This window comes from Dryobates pubescens, chromosome 13 (assembly GCF_014839835.1).
Source record: "Dryobates pubescens isolate bDryPub1 chromosome 13, bDryPub1.pri, whole genome shotgun sequence".
NCBI lineage: Eukaryota > Metazoa > Chordata > Aves > Piciformes > Picidae > Dryobates > Dryobates pubescens.
The window spans coordinates 17,200,610-17,222,648 of NC_071624.1; the positions used below are offsets into that span (position 1 = coordinate 17,200,610).

General features: G+C 42.5%; 2 protein-coding genes across 2 annotated transcripts; one reads left to right on the forward strand and one right to left on the reverse strand.

The window, feature by feature from the left end:
• The first annotated feature begins 276 nt into the window (after nt 1-276).
• On the forward strand, nt 277-13,103 carry LRRC31 (leucine rich repeat containing 31). Its single transcript, XM_009902369.2, has 10 exons — nt 277-462; nt 1,951-2,208; nt 3,360-3,509; nt 3,883-4,050; nt 6,483-6,650; nt 7,496-7,663; nt 8,427-8,594; nt 9,587-9,754; nt 11,015-11,182; nt 12,375-13,103. The coding sequence occupies exons 1-10, from the start codon at nt 450-452 to the stop codon at nt 12,692-12,694; spliced, it is 1,749 nt and encodes a 582-aa protein (XP_009900671.2). The 5' UTR covers nt 277-449; the 3' UTR covers nt 12,695-13,103.
• A 2,207-nt stretch (nt 13,104-15,310) lies between these two features.
• Nucleotides 15,311-21,399, reverse strand: LRRIQ4 (leucine rich repeats and IQ motif containing 4). Its single transcript, XM_009902410.2, has 5 exons — nt 20,293-21,399; nt 18,788-18,961; nt 18,322-18,460; nt 17,427-17,623; nt 15,311-16,493 (listed from the first exon to the last, which is right to left on the reverse strand). Exons 1-5 carry the CDS (start codon nt 21,397-21,399, stop codon nt 16,380-16,382), a joined length of 1,731 nt encoding a protein of 576 aa, XP_009900712.2. The 3' UTR covers nt 15,311-16,379.
• Nucleotides 21,400-22,039: the final 640 nt, after the last annotated feature.

Genomic DNA, 22,039 nt, shown 5'->3' on the forward strand with positions numbered 1-22,039 from the left:
AGGGGTGGGAAAACAAAGAGCTTTTCTTCAGGTAGTTTTGTAACCTGATCTAGAAGGTGAGTCAGGCTCTTCTAACAACAGCTTTCCAAGGAAATGCAGTGGTTAACTATCCAAGTCTGTGCTGCCACTTCCTGATTTCTGCCTTGTGAGTGATCTAAGCTGGGGCATGATCGGTGCATTTAAATGGACTTTTCAAGCCCCTCCAGAAAAGAAAGGCCAGGGACAGCAGGCTGATGGTGGGAGACAGTGCAGAGGAATAGAGGCACTGGGAAAAAACCACAAACCACTGGTGCTGAGCTGCTGTAATCAAACTGATGAAGACAGAAACTCGGAAAACTACCTGGGAAGTTCTCTTAGGGAAAGAAGTGAGGATTTGTTTTCATGTCATGGCTCTCCTCTGCAAGTCTTGAAAGACCTGTGAAACGTGAAAGAGATCCCCAAGCGTGCCAATGGAAAAGACAGGTATGTTTCTTTGTCTTTAAAATAATGCTGCTCTACAGCATGGAGACACAGCCAGGGTGAGCAGTGCTGCTTTCCAGCTCCATAAGTGTGCACACACACCTAGGGACGTTGCTTGGTGTAGGTTTTGTACTTAGAAGAAATACAGCTCTGACAGGCTCTGACAAGCAAGACTTTTCATAATTATAAGTACTCTGCCCTGAACACTTGTTCACAGGCAGGTAACTTCCAACACAGTAAGAAAATTTACATCCATGTGTATACATCAGTATGCATCCCCCCACGTTTATGTACACATGCACACAGATAAAAGAATGTACATGTAAAAATTACATTTGCTTTGCTCTGATGTTTTCCCCTTGGCCTTACTCTTGCTATAATAACATGACAATTGTGGAGTGAGTACTGTGTGTGGGTCTGTACAAGGGAAGGGGGAATCTGTGTGAGCAGAGAAACACATTTATGAGCTCTGGTGTATTACAGGATTGAGGTCTGAGTACAGGTCATTCCCCCTACAGCAAACAGTAGGACTTGATACATGTCTTTTCCACATAGTGCATACAAAGCTGAAGTCAATGAATACCTGCTTAGTTTTTATGCCTGCTCGGTTAAAAGCATGTCTGTGGGCAAAGAGCATTCAAGTCACATTTAGAGAAGAACAAGAGGAACAAAGCAGCTTCAGAACCCCCAGGTGATGTTATAGCTTGTGTAGTAGAAACAGAAACAAGGCAAGAATGTGTATAAATTATAAAGCCAAACTTTAATTTCCCTGTGAATTGGTCACTGAAACTGAGATCATTAAAGTACTAAACTGTTCCAGCAAGGTGTCTGGGGGGCTTATTTCCTTCCAGCAGTGGCACACTCCCAGTGTTCATAGCTAGGATCCCTGGTTGGTTTCTGCACTATTACTTCAGCTTTGGTCTAAGGTTCTGTTTGCCTGTTCCACCCTCAACTTGGGAGCCTGTGGTATTGTTCAGACAAGGGTGTTCTTGTACTTCTGTTGCACACTTCCTCCTCTCACTATCCTGACTGCTGGAGTGGCCTCTGGCATGAAGAATCACATTGGTGTCAACTTTGAACTAACATCCCCTCAAAACAGGGACACCTCAGCTGTGTTACTTAAACGTGGCCACAAGACTGTGAACTGAGCCTGGGGATTAAATGACAGTGGGAGCAGCAGGTCAGCCCTCAGTGCTGGGTGGCTGGGTGGGATGACCTTAGGGGCAGTCTGCATTAATGAAGCAGCAGAGAGTGACACTTGTACCACAGGCAACTGGGACCACTGAGTGCTGTGCTAATACAGAGCATTTCCAGTTCCTTTTGAAGGAGGGAAAATGAATTCAGAGTGTGGTCTACTAGACACTGCTTTTCTGGTCCTAGGAAGGAGGGAATGGTAGGAAATTCTCAGTGCATCTGCCATTCTGAAAGAAGGTAAGCAAAAGTAAATGTTACCAAAACAAATTCTTTCTATGTCTGCTGATCCCCTGACAGATGACATTCAGAGCTGCAGGGATAAACATGAAGAGGACATCCCGAAGAGCTCCCCATTTGGCTTTGTTATAAAACAGTTCCAAGGGAAGAGTTCCTCTACTGGAAAAAGAGAAGAGCAGCCTTCAGCCATCAGAAAATTCTTCCAGGGCTTTGACTTTGGGAAATCTGAAGGCAAGGACAGAAGTGAAATCAAAGAATCAGAAATAGACAACTCTGGAACTGATGACCAGAATGAGAAGCAAGATCTCCCTGTAGAAGGTAATGCAGGTGTGCTTGTGGATGTATTTAATTCATAGAAAATCAGCTGCTTTTCTTGCTGGCCAGAATCCTGCATTTTGCTGCCTACAGCTTAGCCTTTAGCCAGGATTTGCTTCTGACTGCACCATTGTCAAGTGTGTGCCTTCTAATTTGGTAGGTGCCAAGCAAGGAGTGAGATCCATGTTGCTGAGCAGGGATAAAGCTTTTGGGTGACCCCTCTCCCTATCTCCAAAGTGAGAGGTTAGTGTTGGAGTCAGCTCATTAGTTGCAGAGCTTATTTGGTTTCAAGCTCTGAGTAGTAGCTTGGCTTGTGTTTAAGGTAGGTCTCGGGCCATCCTGCCGCTAAAGGCAGACAACAGGAGCAGATGTTTCTGACCACTGGACACTGATAAGGAGGAGGGGAAGGGAATGGAAATTCATATATGTGTTTATGCACACAAAAATACTCTTTCCATCCATACTAGAGAAAATGAGGCTAATTTTAAATGGAAGCTGAATGATGAGGCTTAGATCCTCTTCTTTGTCCTATGAGTTTTGAGTAGTTTTGGGGAAACAGTGAGAGGACAGCTATTGAAACTAGGAACACTGTTTTGTGACATTTTTGGCTGCTTTTTTCTCTGGCTATAGACATTAGATGAAATTACTGATCTGCTAAAGGGTTAATCAATGAGTGTAAATACAATTTTCCTTACTGTACAAACTGCTGGAAGAAGAAGATAAGAGAGGGCTGCTTTACAAAGCCAAGAAAAGCAGGAACTGGTTTACACATAAAATGTCTGAGAATGAACACAGGTTGCATGACAAATGCAGCAGATTCACCACACAATTGCAGGTTCACTCAGTACTGATTAAGTACACTCTTTGTTCAGCAGCCTGGCTACAGTGCAGGCATACAAAACACCCAGAGTCACTGATGTAAGGTAGCATGGAGATGTTCCACAGGAAATTCTTTTCTCATGCTGCATCAGGAACTTTGTGGTGATCTGATTTATAGTGATCTTCTTGCTCAGGTTATTGGTCCACACTGGACAAAAATAGATCCTGGTTTGCTGACAGATTTAGTCCATTTCCTAAAATGTTCACCCTACAGCCTACAAGTTGTACACCTTGTGTTAGCAGCAGAGGTAACTAGGACCCTGTTTCTTTCTTAGATGGACTTTCACATCTTACTTCTGAAGTGGAGTCACCATCTGGTGAGCAGAGATTTAACCAATTCATGCAGAAACTGGGAAAGAAACCCAACAGGAAGAATCTGGATCTAAATAACTGTGCACTAAGTGCAGCAGATATAACAGAGCTGGGTAAAGGCACATTTTATTAATACATTTCTTTAATTCTTCTTTGCCTATTCAATTATTCACTCTCCTCTTTTCCCTTCTCTTGCTTTTATAAAGGCCTGGCTTTAATATTTCATCTGGTGGTCCTAGGGCCCTGAGAAATCTTAATAAATTGTATAAATTATGTAACATACTTAAATATAAAAATCCTGCAAGTGTGTGAAGCAGGTGAATGTCCTTACACTCAGACTACAGATCAGAAACCTGAGGTGCAAATTGTCACGGCTTTATAATGCTGTATTGGCTGTAGAAAGCATCTCTGTATTAAGATGTCTTGAACTCCAGGGTGAGTAGATAATGTACAAACCCAATACACTTTAATATTTTCCCCCCACAGCTTCTTTACTGCCATTTCTCCAAGAGCTGGAAGAGATCAGCCTGTCTTGGAATGGTTGTGTTGGTGGGACTTTGAAAGCTCTCACTGTTCATCTTCATCATGTGAACCTGTTAAAAGTGCTTCGACTTAACAACTGCAGGCTGACAGCTGAGGATATCATCTCCTTAGGTACAGGATTTCATTTACATTTACTTCCAGACAGCTTGAGTCTAATGTAATCCATCTCAGCTCATCCTACATCCTACTCCTGCTGCTTTCATACTGGGTGATGGAAACTCCTGCTGTGAAAGAGTGGAAAGAACTTGAGCTTATGAGTGGCCTTATACACTTGAGTATCTCTGCTGAGTTCATTCCTCAGGGTACAAAGCTTTCTTATTCAGAAGGGTACAGAATTCAGTCCTGTTTGCAGGAAAGCATGTTTTCAATTTGGATAAGTATTATTTTGGCTAGCTTTGATATCTAATGGTAGACGGAGAAGTGAAACAGCATCAGTCATAACAGGGTCACCTTAGGTCTTCATGCTGCAGGACAGATGAGTGCTCATCACCAAAAAAAAAAACCAAAAAAAGGAAAAAAAAGTCTTTTGAAGGAGAATTTAAACCACCAGTGCTGCCTCAGAGCATTATAAATTGGTTTTGCAATTCTTGGAGGATCTTATTCCTCTACTTACTTCCTTGCTTGGAGTTCCTGCAACCCTGCTGCCCCCAAGGTTTTAAAGATGGTGTTGTGCACTCAGGTTCTGATGCTGAGCAGCTTACCTCTGGGGCCTGGAGTTTACTCTGAGGTGGGTCTGTGATTTGTGTCAAAAAGAAGGAGAAACACAATCAGCTGGGAATGATAGAAACTACTGCTTATTTTGCAAGTTCTAAAAACCAGTCTGAGTTATAAAGCTGGGGTTTATGTCATTCATATCAGGCTTCAGTAACAAAATGACACACACAGTGGTAGGTCAACAGTGGGTCATGCTGTCTGTTGGGGAGGAAAACTGCCTGTCTACAAAAGTTGGTGAAAATACTTGGTCTGCTTCTGCTGAGGTTAAAATCTGTGTTTCATTTTCATCATATTTTCACATATATTTCATCCTTTTTCAAACCCTTTTCTCATGTTATTTTTTTTTTCTCTTGAGTTTTATTCATTTTATTTCTAATTCATTTTTTTTTTCCCCCTGCCTGGTTCTCCTGTGCTGTTTCCTTCCTCTTTCTGGCTTGGCCTCTGCTGAAACTGATTGTAGGGCTTGAATTTCTGTTCAAAATATGATGTTCTTGACATGTGGAACAGCAGGAGTCAGTTTGCATTGCTTTTGCTTGCGATTTTGAAAATAGCACCTGTCTGGGGCAATGTGACCACTTACGGACTCAGCTCATTGTGCTTAGAAATCAATGCCTCAAATCCAACTGTAAAACCAACCTCTCCCATGTGATTGCTCAGAGCTGTGACTGTGAAAGGTGGTAGGAAATGATTCCTGGAGTTGTACTCCTTTATTTATCTTCTGGGTGGAAAATTTGTTTGGAATGCTAAGTCCTCGTGTCAAAGTGAGACAAGCTGTGGGGCAGAGGCAAGCCCACTTCTCAGCTGCAGAGCATTGCTCAGTATTCAAGACTGAGACAACACTTCAAAATATATGCCAAAATATCTCAAACCTGGCTGTTCACTTTAAAAAAAAAGAGAATTAATTAATTTCCTATTGTAAATCTTTTGTGAAGAATTAATTATGAAAGCACACAGGCATGAAAGGGCTTTGTTATTAAAATACAATTCTCAATTATTGGCTTGATGTCAAGACTTCAGATCAAAACTTTCTGCATGACACTTTGAAATTGTATTTGCATATGGCCTGATTAATTGATCCTTCTTGGGAATGAGTTTATGCAAATATGCATCTGCCTCCCTCCTCTGGAAAGGAAGTGAGGGAGCTGGATTTAGCAGTGGGGTGTTGGTATTACAAAGAAGCACGAACACGGTTCACATTGGTGGGTGCATCAAGCCCGGAAAAGGCTCGTTTTTCTGAGTGTAATCAAAATCAGTGCTGTCTGCCTTGGAATCATGGGAAAGTTTGGGTCAAAACAATGCTCATCTTGATTTGTTGTGATGTGAGTCAGAAATTCCTCTCAGAAATGCAAGTTTTATGTTTCAGAAATAGTTGTGAGAAGACTTCTTTCATCCCCTTCAAAATGACCTGTGGACAAAGTACAGAGGATGTTGGAAGTCTGCCAAATAGAATAGAGCAGAACTATCCAGGACAGTAAATTCTGGCTTGTCACTTATATTGATTTCCCTGTAGACTGGACTTTCTGGGTCCTGGCACAGGTCTACAGTGATGGCCAAACAGTCTGATAAGGATTTGGGAACCTGAATGAGTTCTGTGTACTGTGACAATTACTTGTGATCTATGTTACTTCTTAGACAAGGTGAGGATTTATACACCATTGCTGCAGTAGCAACAATTCATGGTATATACCAGTTTTCCTGGCAAGCCATTTAAAATATAGTAAGTTGAGAATGAAATGATTACCCTTCCTCTTTAATCCATTCCAAATTTGTGCTTTTGTCTTTCACTGAATTTGATACCTAGAACGAATCATCTTAGACTTCTGTTACAGGAGAGGCATCTGAAATAATTTCTCAACTTGAAGAATTGGATTTATCATGGAACAGTAACATAGGTGGAAAACTGTCACTCTTGACAAAAAAACTCCAGAAAGGATGCAAGTTAAAACTTCTGAAAATTACAGACTGTAACCTGACAGCAAAGGATGGAGAATCCCTTGGTATGTGTGTCCATCTAGCTGGGCTGAAGTCTGGCCTCACAATGCCACTTGTCTGACTTAGATGATGGTTGTATTGAGCTCAAGATTAGTGGAAAGTTAATTTATTTCAGGCTCTGCATTATAACAGTATTTACTACACAGTGTGTGGATTTAATGCAGTTTCTCCAAATGAAGAAAGTTGTTCTCTCTGATCAAATGAGGTACGGTTCAGAAGAGTTAGATCTAAACCACAGTCTCCTTCAGTGGTCCAGGGTGGCTGGATCCTTTAAGACCCTGAGCAAGTCAAGTGTGACAGATTAAGCAGCTGAATTTGTATCCAGCCATGAGATGGACAAGAATGCCTGAGGGATGGGAATTTAGGATGAGTTGTTAACCATTCATCACTTCTCTCACCACAACTGAATCCTGTGTGGTCTTTTGGTCTGATTTTGTATTTTGAAAGATATTTTCTCCCTAAAGAAAAGCCCCTGTGGTCTCATCTCCACTGCAGGAGATGGCCCATGTACAACACACAGTCCTCTATCTTTTCATTAGAAATGTTTCTTTCTCTTTGTGTTCCTGCCTTTTTGCTCCCCTGTACTTTTCCTGCATTTTGTACCGTTCTTGTGGTTTTGCACCTTTCTTTTCATGCAGACTTTTCACTGATTTTCTTGATTCCTATCCAACCTTTGTTTTGCTCTATTTTTTTAGGTAGAACAGGAACTCAGTAAGCCAAAACCACACATACAGGCAAACAACAGCCTCTTCCTGTTTGTTAGGGTGATAGATTTTTCTAGGCTTCACCTATATATTTTCCAGACATTTACAAGCTCTGGTTTTCTTTTCTTTTCTTTTTGTCCCCCCAGCTGAAATTCTGACTGTGATCCCAAACCTTGAAGTATTAGATCTCTCTATCAACACACACATCGGCTCCAGCATGAAAGCTCTTGCTCAGGATCTGAAAAATGTGCCAGGCTTGAAAGAGTTAAACTTGCACATGTGTGGATTAAAGCACGACAGCCTCCAGGGCTTAGGTTAGACTTTATGTCCAGAAAGACTTTCATTCTGAATAAATTGTACATCTGAAAATCATTTAGGAAAGGCAATGAGGTGGGATTTTGCTGATGGTTTGGCAGAGTTAATAGGCAATCATTATTTGCTGTTTGAGGATTGATAAAAGACTACAGAGACTTCCATCAGGAGTAGCATTTATCTTCCATGAGCTCAAGCATGTGAAAGTCAATGGGGAGAGTCACCCTCCACACCATTTTTCTGAGACATATCTTAGAGTAGATTAGTGGCTCTCTGGATGTGCTTCCTCTCTCCCCTGATGGAGCATAGACAAGGGCACAGAGAGGCTGGCAAACTTTTATCAAGGTAATCCTGCTCTCAGAGGGGAACTCAAATTCACCATCATGACTTAATGAGTGTCCAGTGATACCATATGAAATGGGCTTATTATCTGTCTCTCTCCCTAGTGGAGGTCTGATCCATAAGACAAAACAACTGGCACTAATTAACACATCCAGTAGTAATTTCAGCAAAAGGCTAAGGATTGAATGGATCTGGGGGATGAGCTGGCCTCACCTACACCTGCTCTTTCAGGGAAGAATGGAGCTGCAGAGATGGGGAAGCTTTGTGGCATTACTGTGTGTCTGCTGTGATTATATACTGAAGCTTAGCCTAAGAGCTTTGCCTGCAATACCTTGTGCAAACTTTGATATTAAATAAATGCTGAAGCTGTGACCTGTGCTGTTGCAGCAGCCAGTGACCAGCTTGCTCCATTTTCCATTTCAGATGCTGCTTTACAGCACCTTGCAGAGCTAAGAAAGTTAGACATATCGTGTAATAAAGAGATTGGTGGTGGCTTTAAAGACTTCACTGCTCATCTGGCCATCTTGAAAAATCTGGAAGTCCTCGATCTCCACCAGTGCTGTGTAACAGAAGAGGATGTGACTGTTTTGTGTAAGGACATGCTGAGGAAATCCATTCAGAACCTAGGGTTTGACTTCTGAAAGTCTCTCAAAGGTGCAAGAGATTCTGCCCAGCTCAGTCTAGCAGATCTCGGGACATTTTCTTCAGGCAGTTCTGGCAGTGCAGTGTGGAGCATAGTTTTCTTGATCAATGTGGAGTAGGATTTTTCCTCATTTAAAGGAAATCTCATAGTAACTGATCCTATGTGGAACTGATCCTATGATGGGAATGTATGAACTGCACTAAGCACTGCTTTTGTTGCCTTAAAACTCCCTCGGTGAATTGTAGGTGGAGACGAGACTGATGGTAGGAGACCTTGCATTGCTGCTGCTTTGAAGAAAAGCTGAAGATTACAGCCTCCAGGCTGAAGTGATCCAACTCTTAAGTACTATCAGGAAGTAAAAGACTTTTCCCATTCAGTGAGATGATTTGGTTTTCTGTGTGCATTAGCAGAACTTTTTGACTTTTTTTTTTTACTCCTTAGAACAAGAACAAAAATCACCTGACTCAAAGACTGTATTGCCTACATCTTAATGATGAAAAAGATAATGCAAGAAGCTTTTGAGGGAGCATTGGGAAATATTAACTACTAGTAATAGCAGTCATGCTTTGCTTTTAATTTATTGACTAAGAGAGAAAAAGAATGTGAATATGGAGTTTCAGTGAGCAGTGAAGACATTTGGAACTAACCCCCATCACATTTAATGTTAAATCCCCTACTTCACTTAGAAAATTTCAACAGGAAGCCGTGTTCTGACAACCTTTCATGCAGTGTGGAATACCTAATTCCTTACACACCCCTACTGTGAAAATTACAAGGCTATTTATGGGCTAAAACACTACTCCCCATAAATTTGAGTGTCAAAACTTGGCCTTGACTTTCAGATTGATTTATAAAGACAAGAAATGATGTCAGGCAAATATACAACTACATATTTGTTCTGGATCAGTGACTGCCTAATAAATATTTCATGTTTTCATAGCCCAGGTGATACCTTTACTCTCCAATCTTCAAGAGCTGAATTTGTCTTCAAATAAAAATGTAGGAGTCTCACCTGATCCTCTTCTGGGCAGGCTCAGGTTTTTACCAAAGCTGAGATCTGTGGCCATCAGCAACTGTGATTTAGGCGAAGAGCCATTTTCATCACTAGGTAGGAATGGTTTTCTTTAAAGTGTTTCTATTTTCTCTGTATCTTGATGGGACAAAGCACTTCTTTCTCCTCTGGCTGAACTCCAGAGATCATGGTTATGTTATATGCCAGGTCCCAAGCTAAAAAGCCTGTGGTGAAACCAGTGCTTCATGGGACCCTCTTGCAAGGGATGACCACTGTCTGTCTTCCCCCATTACACCTGACTAGATAAAGTTCTTTCAGTGTTTTGTCTGACAGCAAGTTTTTGTATACTTCCTAATTTTGGACAAGAAAGGAAAACATGATTTAATACTATTCTATCATTGTAGTTTGGTTGTGACACTGCATGTGTGAGGTGTCCTTGCCCATGGCAGGGGGGTTGGAACTAGATGATCCTTGAGGTCCCTTCCAAACCTGACAATTCTATGATTCTATGTGCAGTTTTGTAGGGTAAAGTTTTGGCTGAACATTTTTCACCTCACTGCAGGAAGACGTTTCAGAAGAAACTTTCTGAGATGTAGTTAAGGATGAAGCAGTGGAGAAACTAAGGCGATGACTGCAGTAGTGGGAAAGGTATTGCAGAGCCATGAAGAAAAGTCCAATCTGACACAGGATGTGTAAATTCAGCCTGTTTTGCCTGCTTATTGCAAATCTCAGTGGATTACTGGCTGCACTGTCCCTTGGATAGGTGTTCCATATGGCACATAAGTACAGAGGGATCTGTTAGTGACTGTGTATTGTACTTGTATTTTGTGTATTGTATTTTGTGCTGCTTATGAATGACATTGAAACCTATAGTAAAGCTTGCTTGCCTTCAGCAGAAGCAGCAGCAGACTAAACTGGTCTGAGATCCCTGCAGGAACAGTACTATATTTATATCATTACAATTATGTAAGAGTGACATCATGGAAATTGCTATTGTCAAAAGATAAGAGAGCATTTCACCTTGCATGGTGAATTCACAGAAGAAAAAAAAATGCTGTCTTTAAATTGATACAAAATTGTTTAAAACAAGCTGTTAAATCAAATTGGCTTCAGTGGGACAAGATCAAGCCAATAATGTAAACAGAGCAAGAACCCCCTCCACAGAGTTCTTAAATATTCTGCAGGCAGGCTCTTATATTCTTTTGTCTGGCTTTTATTAGGATAAATTAATTCATTATAAGCACAAGTAGGCAGCCTGTTAGGAGCCTATGTGCAGGTGAATTGCCAGTGAGGTGTGTATCGAGGCCATGTTGTCTTCTCTTAGTAAGCAGAAGTTGCTGGTCTTAATCTTTTCAGCTGAGGCTGCCCTTCACCTTCCTGAACTGGAGATATTAGACCTATCTTGGAATAAGTGCGTTGGTGGGAACCTAAAGCTGCTTTTGGGAGCACTAAAGCTTGCAACGGAGATTCGAGTGTTAAGACTGAGCAGCTGTAACTTGGTGGCTGAAGATTTGACACTTCTAAGTACGTATAACATGGTATTTACTAGCAGCCAAGGAGCTGGGGCATTTAGACCACAAGTCAGAAGGGACTTGTTCCATGGGCTGAGCATGTTTTTGCATAAATCAAAGAAAAAGGTGGAAAATACAGCAGTGGGGCTTTTTCCATTTCATTTTGCTGAGGGCTGTTCCCTGTGCATACACAGTGCAAAAGTTGAAACAAAGAGCAAGGTGCAGAGACTCTTGTAGCTGTTTTATCTGTCAATACAAAAAGGCAGCACTTAAAAAATGTTGGGTTTATGTCTGTTGGTTCTTTTGGTTTTTAAAATTGTTATTATTTAAAGCTGTCTCTGGAGAATTTTGTTTTGCTCAGTTGCTGTTTTGGGATTCAGTAATTTATAGAAAATGTAGGTGGTGACAGCCAGTAATACAGGCACTGCCAGCTCTCAGTCCACTAGGTGTGCTTCTGGGGCCAGGCTGTTGTGGGAGAATTAAAACAGAAGTATTTTCTCCCACCTCTAAGCAGCTGCTCAGAAATACTGGACAGTGAGAACCTGATGAAGGAATAAATCCCAGGATCCTTTAAAAAATCTGTTTATTTTATAATCATCCTTGTGATCCTCTGGGCCTGACTCATGGGATTGGTGTCTGAGACTGGCAGTGGTTGTGTGACAGCTATTAAAGCTCTGTAATCTGAAGGCTGCCGAGATGAAGCCTGAATATTTTTGCCTTCCCAAACATCACCCTCGATGGATGTCTCCTTTGCCAATCATACCTTAAGCATCCCAGTTCCCTTTAGGGCATATTATGTCCATTACCCTCGCACAGTGAGAGGTGGCTGTTGTAATCATGCAACCTCATTTAGTTTTGCTTTCCCCTCTCTACATCTCCCTGTAAAGCCTGTCTGCTTATTTTAATTGGCACTTGATACAGCCTCCTTCCAACTGATTTACAGGCTTCCAGGCTGCCATGCAATTTTAACCTGTTACTTCTGTTCCTTTCTGATTGCCTGCCTTTTAAATGTTGCATACTCCTTCAGCTGTGATAAAAGGGTCTGAGATCAACAGCAAGTGATTGTATATTGCTGAGGAGCTGAATCTTGCTATTTGACTGCTGAAAAACCTTAAATAACATGGTGTTAAAATGCTGCTCCTTACTTAGAAGCTTTCAAAGCCAGTGCCAGGATGTGTTAGCTGTGTTTGTGTCATTTCTTGCAGCACTACTGGCACAGGATGGCCACCTAGCCAGATTGTGGGAGCTGGATGTGAGCTATAACAACAACATCTCTGATGAAGGGTGGGGCCTGTTCTGTCAAGGCTTAGCAGCATTCAAAGACCTCTCAGAGCTGGATGTCAGCCTTCGCCCCTCATCCTGCCGTGGCTGTGGGACGTGGTTCAGTGAGCTGCTAGCAGCCCTGACACAGCTGCCTGCCTTGGCAGAGCTGGGGATGCAGAGATGGCTCCTTTCAGAGTCGCAGCAGAAGCAACTGGAGAGCTTTAATCAAGACTACAAAAGAAACATTCGTTTTGACTGCTGATGGAGGTTGAAGGTTCCTGAAAGGCCATTCACAAGCAGCACAGGAGCCAAGCATTGTGTGTCTTTAACTGAGAAGACTGCCCAGTTTTCAGAACTCTTCCCTCATGAGAGCTCTTGAAATAGTTCCACAATTATAGGAAAGTGTTGGGTTGTAACCTTCTGCATGCATGGGTCACTCCATTGACTGATACATTCTTTCAGGTTCTCTGAGCCATGCTCACTGTACTACACATACTCAGTCTCCCCCTTGTGAATACTGCAGTGACAACTGACAAAAGAGCAGTGGTGATTTCAGATGGACACAGGCAGGTTTGACAGTGAGGGGAGGAAGTGGCCGGGGTGTGTGCTGATGCAAGGGGGTGGGCAGTGTGAGTATGGCCTCATGTGCATAAGGATAATACCTCTCATGAAAATACTTGAAACCACTGTTTTTAGTTTCTTCTCTCCCAAAATCTTTGCCTCTTTGTCATGCAAGTGTGAGATTTGGAAAGCATCCCAACAACACAGGATTATATATTAGCTCAGTAAGGAGAATACAGAAGGAGCTGTTGCCATCTCATAGTGTAGATGAGTCCTGTATAAAATCAAGGTAAGAAAGTTGGCTGGTGTCTTTGCAGGTCTCAGGGGCAAGGGGAATGCTATGGCAGGTTAAATCTGAGATGTGTCCTGCTACCTTAGCAAGGATTTGGGATACAAAGTAATCTGTAAGCGTTCTGGATAATGCTGTACAAAGCAGGATACTTTAGGGATGCACCTTCTCATCCTGAGCTGTTTCAGCCTTACCTAGACTGTGCTGTCTATACAGACCCTTTTATGATATGCAACACAAAACTTCCAGATCTAAGAGTCTGAGAAGATATGAAAGCCAGCGTGAGTCTCTGCAGTGCCTTCTTCCATGCATTCAAGATTAATCCATTAATGTTCACAACACCTTGTGACATAGACTGTGTTCTTTTCCTGACACTGAAGATGAATGAAATAAGCACAGTTTGTTATTCCAGCTAAGAGCACAGCTGCCTGCTCTGTGCCCAAGACTTGTTAGAAAAAGCACCAACCTGGGACATGTGAGTGGCTCCTCTTTTTATTCATTTGATAACATCTTATTTGACATTCTATGTTGCTTACACAGAGCCAAATTCTAGCATAGCTGTGTCGTGGAGCATGTCAACCCACACGTGAGCTCCAAGACTGCAGTGGGATTATTCATTGGTAAGGTATTTTAAGAAGTAAAGATATTAGATCTGCCCACTGAGTGAGGAGTCTTACAGAAATCCTGAGGCAGCTTGAGGGATAAAGTACTGCTCAATTAATTCTGAGTATATCTACATGCTGCAGCAATGTCCTGGAGGAAAGGCACACCAGGATCACTCAGTGGCAATTTCCTAACTTGCTAGGACCTCTCTCAGCAAGTTCTCTCATGCAGATCAATATTTGACTTTCAGCCTTTCTTGCTGGTGAGGGTTACAACCAGAAGCTGACCATGTTCTGCTGATGCCTCTTGATCCATGATTTCATTTGAGGGTCTCCAAGGACTTCCTCATTCCAGTTTCAGTTCCACTTGAAAAAGTGTACTTGGCTTCCCCAGCTCGGAGAAATGTGAGATGAACTGGAGCATCTTGGTCAGAGGCAGCAGGGAATTGCAGTTATTTTCTACAGAGATCTTCAGCCTCTGAAATGAGGCAATAAGCTTCTGTTTTGTGCAGGGCTAATGAGACACTTTCAAGCAGTGACTCAAGTCAGGAGAATTATTCTAATGTGGAAGTACCATCATCTGTAACAGCAGCACATCAACCTCTTCTCTTACTAACTTGCCTTCCTTTGACTTTCCTCCTCTCATCTGCCTTTGGTCCAACTGGGAAGTTGATCCTTTTGTCTGTTCTGTGAGGATCTCTGAATCACTCCTTTCCCACGTGAACGTCTCTCTGTAATTAGTAAAGGTGCTGCCCCATGTTCTGTGTCCAGTGTCTGCTGTAATCTTACTGACTAAACTGGACCTCAGTGTTGGGGTTTCTTGCTGTATTATAGTTGTGTTCCTCATTCTCAGCTCCAGAGCACAGCACTAGCACTGCTAGCAAGCTCTCCACTTGCTGTTCATGATCCCTTTCTCACTCCTTTGTCCTCTGATGATTCTCTCATACCTATTTTGCCAGTAGAAAGCTTTTATTAAATCACTCCTATTAAATGTCCTATCTATCTGCCAGTCTTCCTGGAAATCACTCTCTTCCAGTGTTTTCCTCCTCAGTAGTCTCTGAATCATCCTTCTCTCTGTTCTTTTTTGCCTTCACTTAGGGTGAAGAAAATCCATAAGACACCTCTAAACAATCAGACAGCATCAATTACCTAGAGAAATGGAAAACCAAAACCAGGCCAGCCCCCTTTCCTGCATTCACAGCTCTCTCCTGCCAACAAGCATATTAGAGAGATTTCTCTTTCAATCTGTTGAAGAACCAAACAGAAATAAGATCCATACCCTGGATGCAGAAGTAGCCACAGAATTCAGAGAGCTCTACTTGGAGGTGGAGCCCTAGGAAGAGCTGGGTCTTGATGACCCTTTCTTTACCACCTCCTCCAGGATCCCACCAGCTTCTGGGAGGCAACTCTGACAAGGGAAGGGAAAGCAGGACTGCAGTTCCCACCAGCCAATTAAACTAAACAAAAGGTTCTGCTCCTACCCACTCATGCATTTTGAACCTGCACATTGGTCAGTCCCAGTTCAGCTCTGAGCTTTATGTATGCTGCAGATAAAACTCTGGGATGGTTTAAGGAGGAACTGAGCATTACAGAATGAAATCTAGACAAGGACATCAGATGTCTGGGACAAAAAGCTATCTGCAGAGCGTTGTGGACAGACATGGCTGCATATAAGTTTGGCATGCTTGAATTATAGTAAGGAGTGTTTGTCATGGTTCTTTTGAAGAGCAAAGGTGTTAGGACATGCCAGGAGCCAGAAACATTGCAGAATACTGCATTCTGCAGAACTCTTGCTTTCAAGTAAGCCTGCTGTACAGATGTTTTTCAAACTGCCACCAAGCTATCTCAGAGATGAGCTATAAGGAGCTGGCAGTTTGTAGTCATTCAACACATTCTAACTCCAGATTGTCAAAACATCAGCCAACAGTTTTGCAGAAGTGTAGAGAGACTTTCGAAACAGCTTATTGCAGCTCTGTAAGACAGGATGGTGAGGCAGGTAATGCACTTGCATGTGTTCTGACTGCCTGGAATCCTCCTCCATATTTCCAAAGAAGGTACTGATCATTTCTGAATGTAAAACTCATTAACTAACTACTAGTAGGTGGGGCCACAATTAGTGTTTCACTCTAGGTATGGCTGTACCTCCCTGCCTGGAAAACACATTTCTAAGAATTGCATGTAAAATACTTCAGGATTCAGAACAAAGAACACTTCATTGCACCAGATTCCTGCAGACTCAATCAATTCCCAGTCAATCAGCTGCCTTTTTGCTTTGAGAAAATGTGCATTTGGAAAGAGAACATTTCAGAATCTGCCTGATCCAGCGGGAGTACATGTTGACAGAGACACAAAAATGAAGCTCAGAAATGGGGTTGTCATTGTAACACTCAGTGATTCAAATGCGCTAATACTGCTTGTCTCCTCCTTGCTTGTCCTTGCTTATATTTGCCCTTCTTGTAAATGAAAAGAGCTCTGTGCAATTTACTGCCCAAATATCACTTTTTGGCTTTTGATCCTTTTCCTTTTTTTCCCTTCTTTTTTGTTTGTGCTACCTTATAAAGTGCCAAGAAGGGTCCAATTCCCTTCAACATACACCACAATCTTTTGACCTGAAAAAGAGAAGAGAGGACAATCTGGTTACCTGGAGGAAGAGGGGAAAAGAAAATAGTTGTGTGGAGCAGCACTACTGGTGTAAAAAAAGCCAGGCACATTATGGTCTCCAAAAGCCTTGTGTCTGTATTAGACTGCCTTTGTTTGCAGCTAAGACAGACTGCCAGCCACCTGGCTTTTCCTTCACTCTGTGTTATTTTTCCCAGGAGGAATGTTTTACCAGGAAGGACACAAACAGTGTACTCCTCCAGACCCTTTGAGCAGAGCAGTAAATGTCCACACATCTTTAAATGTCAGCTTTTAGTTCAGTTTGGGAGAAACACAGTATTTTATGAATAAATGATAGTCATTACAGAAAAGCGAGAAAGAATTTAGATTCAGAAGAATCAGAGACTGAGGATTTGCCTTTCCTTCCTTCTGGCCCTTCTTTCTCTGAGCAAATGAATTCTGTGGCCCACTGGTGATACAGCCTGGTGTTCTTTTGGGAAGAAGGAAACCCAAACAAATCAAGCCAAAAAGCATCACATAGTGTCTCTACAGTCAAAGTATGATCAACAAGAGTGAAGATGCCACCTGCATTGTCTTTAAGTAATGCCTTGACTTTAAAGGATCTGACTTGTTTCAGAGGACAAGGAACCAAGGCAAGCTCCGTTGCAAGTTGTAAGGGCTGTTCTGTGTCTACTGACTCTGACCTGGTGAATCAGTGACAACTTTCTGGTGCATTTTTGAATGATGCCCAATGCTGTTCCCTGATGGTTGCCCATATCCTGCCTTAACATGACCAGTGATGGAAGTACTGCTCCTAGCTGATGCAGATGGTGGTTTAAGATGTTTTTATGTTGCATAGTGCCCTGTAAGTTGTTCTGCAAAGTATCTATTATGAAAACTGCAGCTTTGTGTGTATATTGTGGTGGCTTTCTTAACACACCTACCTTTAACTTCATGGCCTTTCTGCGCCTTTTTTCCTCTAAGTATTCCCAGATGGCAGCTGTCCCCTGGCAGCATACTTCAATTGGAGGGTCTGTCATGGGGTTCTCATCCACAAGTACCAGCTCCAGCTGCTGAAGACTGTCCAAATCCTCAGGCAGCTGGGACAGTTGATTGTTCTGAAGGAACAGCTTTCGCAAGCCTGAACGCAGAAAAGCAAACAGCTGTAGCACAAAGGACAGGAACGATGTGGGGTATTCCTGCATGTTCCCAGATGAGGCACAAACAGTTCAGTCTGTGCATGTAATGGATGTGTACATTGAACATCTCACCAGAGAGTTAAAACTTTGAAGTTTCTGCTCCCATATATAGAAAAATGGGACCCAGGCTCTCCTAGCAAAGCATTTGCTTCACAAGACTATTCACCTGGCAGCCAGGTGCCTAATTCAACTTTCAAAAATCCTGCCCATTAGCAGCCCACAGTGCTAATGGACTTAGCCACACAGAGATGCAATGGAGAACCAGGGAAGATGGCAAGACTGGGCTGGGGATCACCTCTAGAGAGCCAGTTCCACACTACTCCTCTGGATTCACTGGTGCTGACCCATATCAGCATATCAGGGGGGTCTGCTTAGAGATGAGCTCTGGGAAACATCTTTTTCTCCAGACCCTGAGGTTGAAGGAAGTGATGGATGATGCCCTCCTGTCTGCTTGGCTTGGGTACAGCACTTCCCCCACCCTCCTAGTCCCTAACTTTTACCCTATTTGGCTCCCTTACAGTTACAGGATGAGCCCTCAATGATGTGCTGCATTCCTTCCTTCCCTTCTCTTCCTCCTTCTTCCAAAATGCTTGCTGGTATTTGCGTCCTTAAGGGCACAAACACAAAGACTCTTTTTCACCTTGCATTTGGCACAAAGAGTCTGGGAGCTGCTTAAGGAGATTGTTGCGACAGTCCAGCGTTTTCAAGTGGGTCAGAGAGCTGATAGCTGCAGGCAGATGCTCCAGAAAATTATTCTCCATATGCAGTTCTTTCAGATTCTGGAAAATACGTGTGCATGAGTTTTAATAATGCCAAGCTTTTTCCCTTAGCTTGAAATATAATCAATGTACAGAAGATATTAACAAACACAGAAGTAAGGTTTATAAACTGAGACACCACCGGGATGTCTACGAAACACAGGGACAACATAATATTCAAACACTGAGGTTTGATACTGTTCCTGTGCTGCCAGCCTTGGCCTGATGCTGCACCATGTATCTGAAGAGGTTAAGAGAACCTTCATTCCTGCATTTGGGAGCAGCTGAAGTCCACAGAAGCACCACGCTGCGAGCAGACCGAGATCTTCTCCCTTCTATAGCTCCTACCTGCAATTTGCTGATGTCTTCTGGGAGGCTTGTGAATTTAATTCCTTTATTTTGTCCCAGGTGTAATCTCTCTAATGACTCCAGGAGAAAGATTTCCTTTGGAAAGATACTAAATTGGTTTTCAGACAGGCCAAGACATTTCAAATTTGTCAGCTCTTTCACCTCCGCAGGTATCTAGACACAGTCATTACAAAGACACATTATGTCAATTAAACACCAATCTCTGGGATTTGCTTTTCAGGGAAAAATGTCCAAGAAAATGCTGGGGAGCTGCATTACTGTTGATGGATGAGCACAGGATGTTCTGCTCATTAATGTGACATTATGCCTCACAGTATGGTGGAGATTTTGGCCCAAAAGAAAAAAAAAATCCATATTGTTTGCTCTGCTGGAAAGATTTCTTAGGGGGATAATTTTATTTCTGAGCAGAAACATTAGTCTGCTTCTTCATTTCCTTTGTATGCACAGTGCAGGGGAGAGCAATGTAAATGAGTGAAATCTGAAAGGGATTGTTTTGCATACATTACTACTTCTGTAAATTTAACCTTCAAGAAGAAAACTGCACAAGTGAAAATCTCCTTGGAAAAGAAAGCAGTGTTGCATTGTGTCAAAAGGGAGGTGTATCCTGAGCTCTCAGAATGAGTATGCCCATGAATTGTGTTTCCCTGATAACAACACAGCTGCAGGGTGTACATAATTGCTCATTATCAAATGAACAGCAAACAGTAATGGCGTTAAAAGGCATTAACAATACCACATCCATTTTTAAATTGCCCTCTGCTCTGTGTTTCAGTTTGTGACGTATTGATTCCACGCAAATGCAGCTCTTATTTTCCAGCGTGCACAGAAAAAGACACAAAAAGACTGAAGCAATTCCTTCACTCACTATTTCATCTTTACAGGTCAGTGTTTCCACCTCCCTATTATTCTAGTGGGTCCAAAGAAGGGCAACAAAGCTGGCAACAAGTCCTGTGAGGAGTGCCTGAGGGAACTGGGGTAGTCTAATCTAGAGAAAAGGAGGCTGAGGGGAGACCACCTTACTTTCTACAGCTACCTGAAAGGAGGTTGGAGCCAGGTGGGGGGCTGTCTCTTCACCTGCAGTTGCTCCAAGGGAGGTTTAGGTTGGACACTAGGAAAAATTTCTTCACCAAAAGGGTAGTCGGGGTTGCCCAGGGAAGTGGTGAACTCACCATCCCTGCAGGCATTTGAAAGACATGCAGATGTAGTGCTGAGGGACATGGTTTAGCAGTGAACTTGGTAGTGTTATGTTAATGGTTGGACGTGATGATCTTTAAAGGTCTTTTCCAGCCTAGATGATTGTATAATTCTCTCCCTGCCTACTCAGATGTCAGCAACAGCAAGTAGCCCAAGCAAAGGTACATATGAGGTGGAATATGCCTTCTCACTCTAGTAGGGAAAGTGACACTCAGTTTGTAATGAAAAACTTGGGATTTTGCAAAAGGGGGTTATCAATAAAATAAAAATGAAAGCAAAGGAACAAATACCTCCTGTATGTGATTGTCATCCAGGGCCAGTTCTTCTAGATTTGTCATAGTGCAGATTCCTTTAGGAATCTCATCAAAGCAGTTTGCACTCAGATCTAGTATCTTGACACTGGTTAATCTGCTGAAGGACCTAGGTACTTTTCTCAGGCCAGTGTTCCTCAGGTAAACATGGGAAAGGGATGGCCAGCAGCAGATCTGACGTGGGAACTTCTCCAGGCTGTTAGCAGACAGTCTGAGTTCTCTCATTTCAGTGAGATTCTTCAAACCTGCGGGAAGCTTGTGCAGGAGGTTATGAGACAGATCCAGCACGGCCAGTTTCTGGCAATATTGCAGTGTAGGAGGAATGGAGGATAAGTTATTAAAAGCTAAAAATAGCTTAACTAGGTTTATCAAAAAGCCTACCTCTTCTGGGATGAGACTGATCAGGTTTTGTTCCAGATCTATTATTTCTAAATTAGCAATATAACAAAGCTCCTTGGGAAAACTTTCCAATCCATTTTTCTGGAGGTAAATTTCCTTGAGTTTTGTCAGGTTCACTGTTTCTTTAGGCAGACACTTGAGATTATTGTCAGAAAGGCCAAGCAGTTCGACATGATGAAGGCACTCACAGATCTGCACCGGGAGTTCGTGCAAGTTTGTTTTATAGAGCCTGAGCTGACGGAGGGACTGCAACTTGCTGATAACTGGCAGCGAACTGCTGGAGAGGGGATTGTTGCTTAAATCTAAGCTCTGAAGACATTTCAGATCCCCCAGTTCTTCACATATGTCCTGTATGTGATTGTGATCCAAGTAGAGGATCTTCACGTGCCTCAGGCGATTGATGTCCCTGGGGATGCTTATGATCAGGTTCTTTTCCATGTGCAGCTCTTCCAGATGTTCTAGACTCAACACCTCTGGTGAGATAGTTTGCAGTTGCTTATTGGCTAAATCAATAAAAAATACCCTGTCAGTGACATGTGTGGGAGGAATATCTTCATTATCTGGCACTTCATTCACTGCTATTTCTTGTGCAGTCTCAACATGGTCATCCTCACAATCAAAAGAATCAGCTTTAGGGCAGTGAATGCCCTCTGCACTGGCCTCCTGGCTCTGCTGAGACTCAGCCATCTCTGCTTCTTAATTTTAATTTCTGAAGAGAAAACCATGAAAAAACAAGAGTAGTCAGAGACCTTCCCATACTAAATAAATACTGGAAAAATTAGGGACATTTAGGGACAAGTTCTAGTCTCAGTTGTACCGCCACAAAAGGCTGCTTGTGTTTGTCAAGAACAAAACATGCAGCACATACAGGAGGACTATGCATTTGAATCCCCGTGCATCCACAACAGCCAGATTCAGAGAGTGACCTAATGAAGTCAGGGCAGTTGGACTGGACAAAGCTACCCCCTTGGTACTTGAAAGCCTCCATTTATAAATACTGACTGAGATCTGTCTTCACCTGTGATGACTGTAAGACTGGAAGAATCTTACTTGAATCTTCTGTATCAGCAGTTTCTGAACCAGAGAGATGTCAGTGAATCTGATATTTAATATCAGCAAGTTGTACTCATGCTGACAGCAAAAGAGTGAGAGGTGGGAAGGGGCAACTACTTGACTGCTTCTGATATCTGGACAGAAGAAACCTTTCAGCTGACATTTAAGGAGTAATTGAAGGTTAGGGGGCAGCTGTCAGGACATCAGGTGGGAGATAACGTTTTATGCAGCTGTAAGTGCAGTGAGAAGATGTCACCTTGCCAGAGATGGGCTG

Bases quoted from the DNA above. Each gene is read 5' to 3' on its own strand.
- LRRIQ4 (XM_009902410.2), bottom strand. From the start codon at position 21,399: ATGGCTGAGTCTCAGCAGAGCCAGGAGGCCAGTGCAGAGGGCATTCAC. The intron at 18,461-18,787 runs GTAGGAGCTATA...CGTATTTTCCAG, and splicing joins AAGACATCAGCAAATTGCAG to AATCTGAAAGAACTGCATAT. The intron at 16,494-17,426 runs GTAGGTGTGTTA...TCTCTTTTTCAG, and splicing joins GAAAGGCCATGAAGTTAAAG to GTCAAAAGATTGTGGTGTAT.
- LRRC31 (XM_009902369.2), top strand. The intron at 3,510-3,882 runs GTAAAGGCACAT...TTCCCCCCACAG, and splicing joins AGCAGATATAACAGAGCTGG to CTTCTTTACTGCCATTTCTC. The intron at 11,183-12,374 runs GTACGTATAACA...CATTTCTTGCAG, and splicing joins TGAAGATTTGACACTTCTAA to CACTACTGGCACAGGATGGC.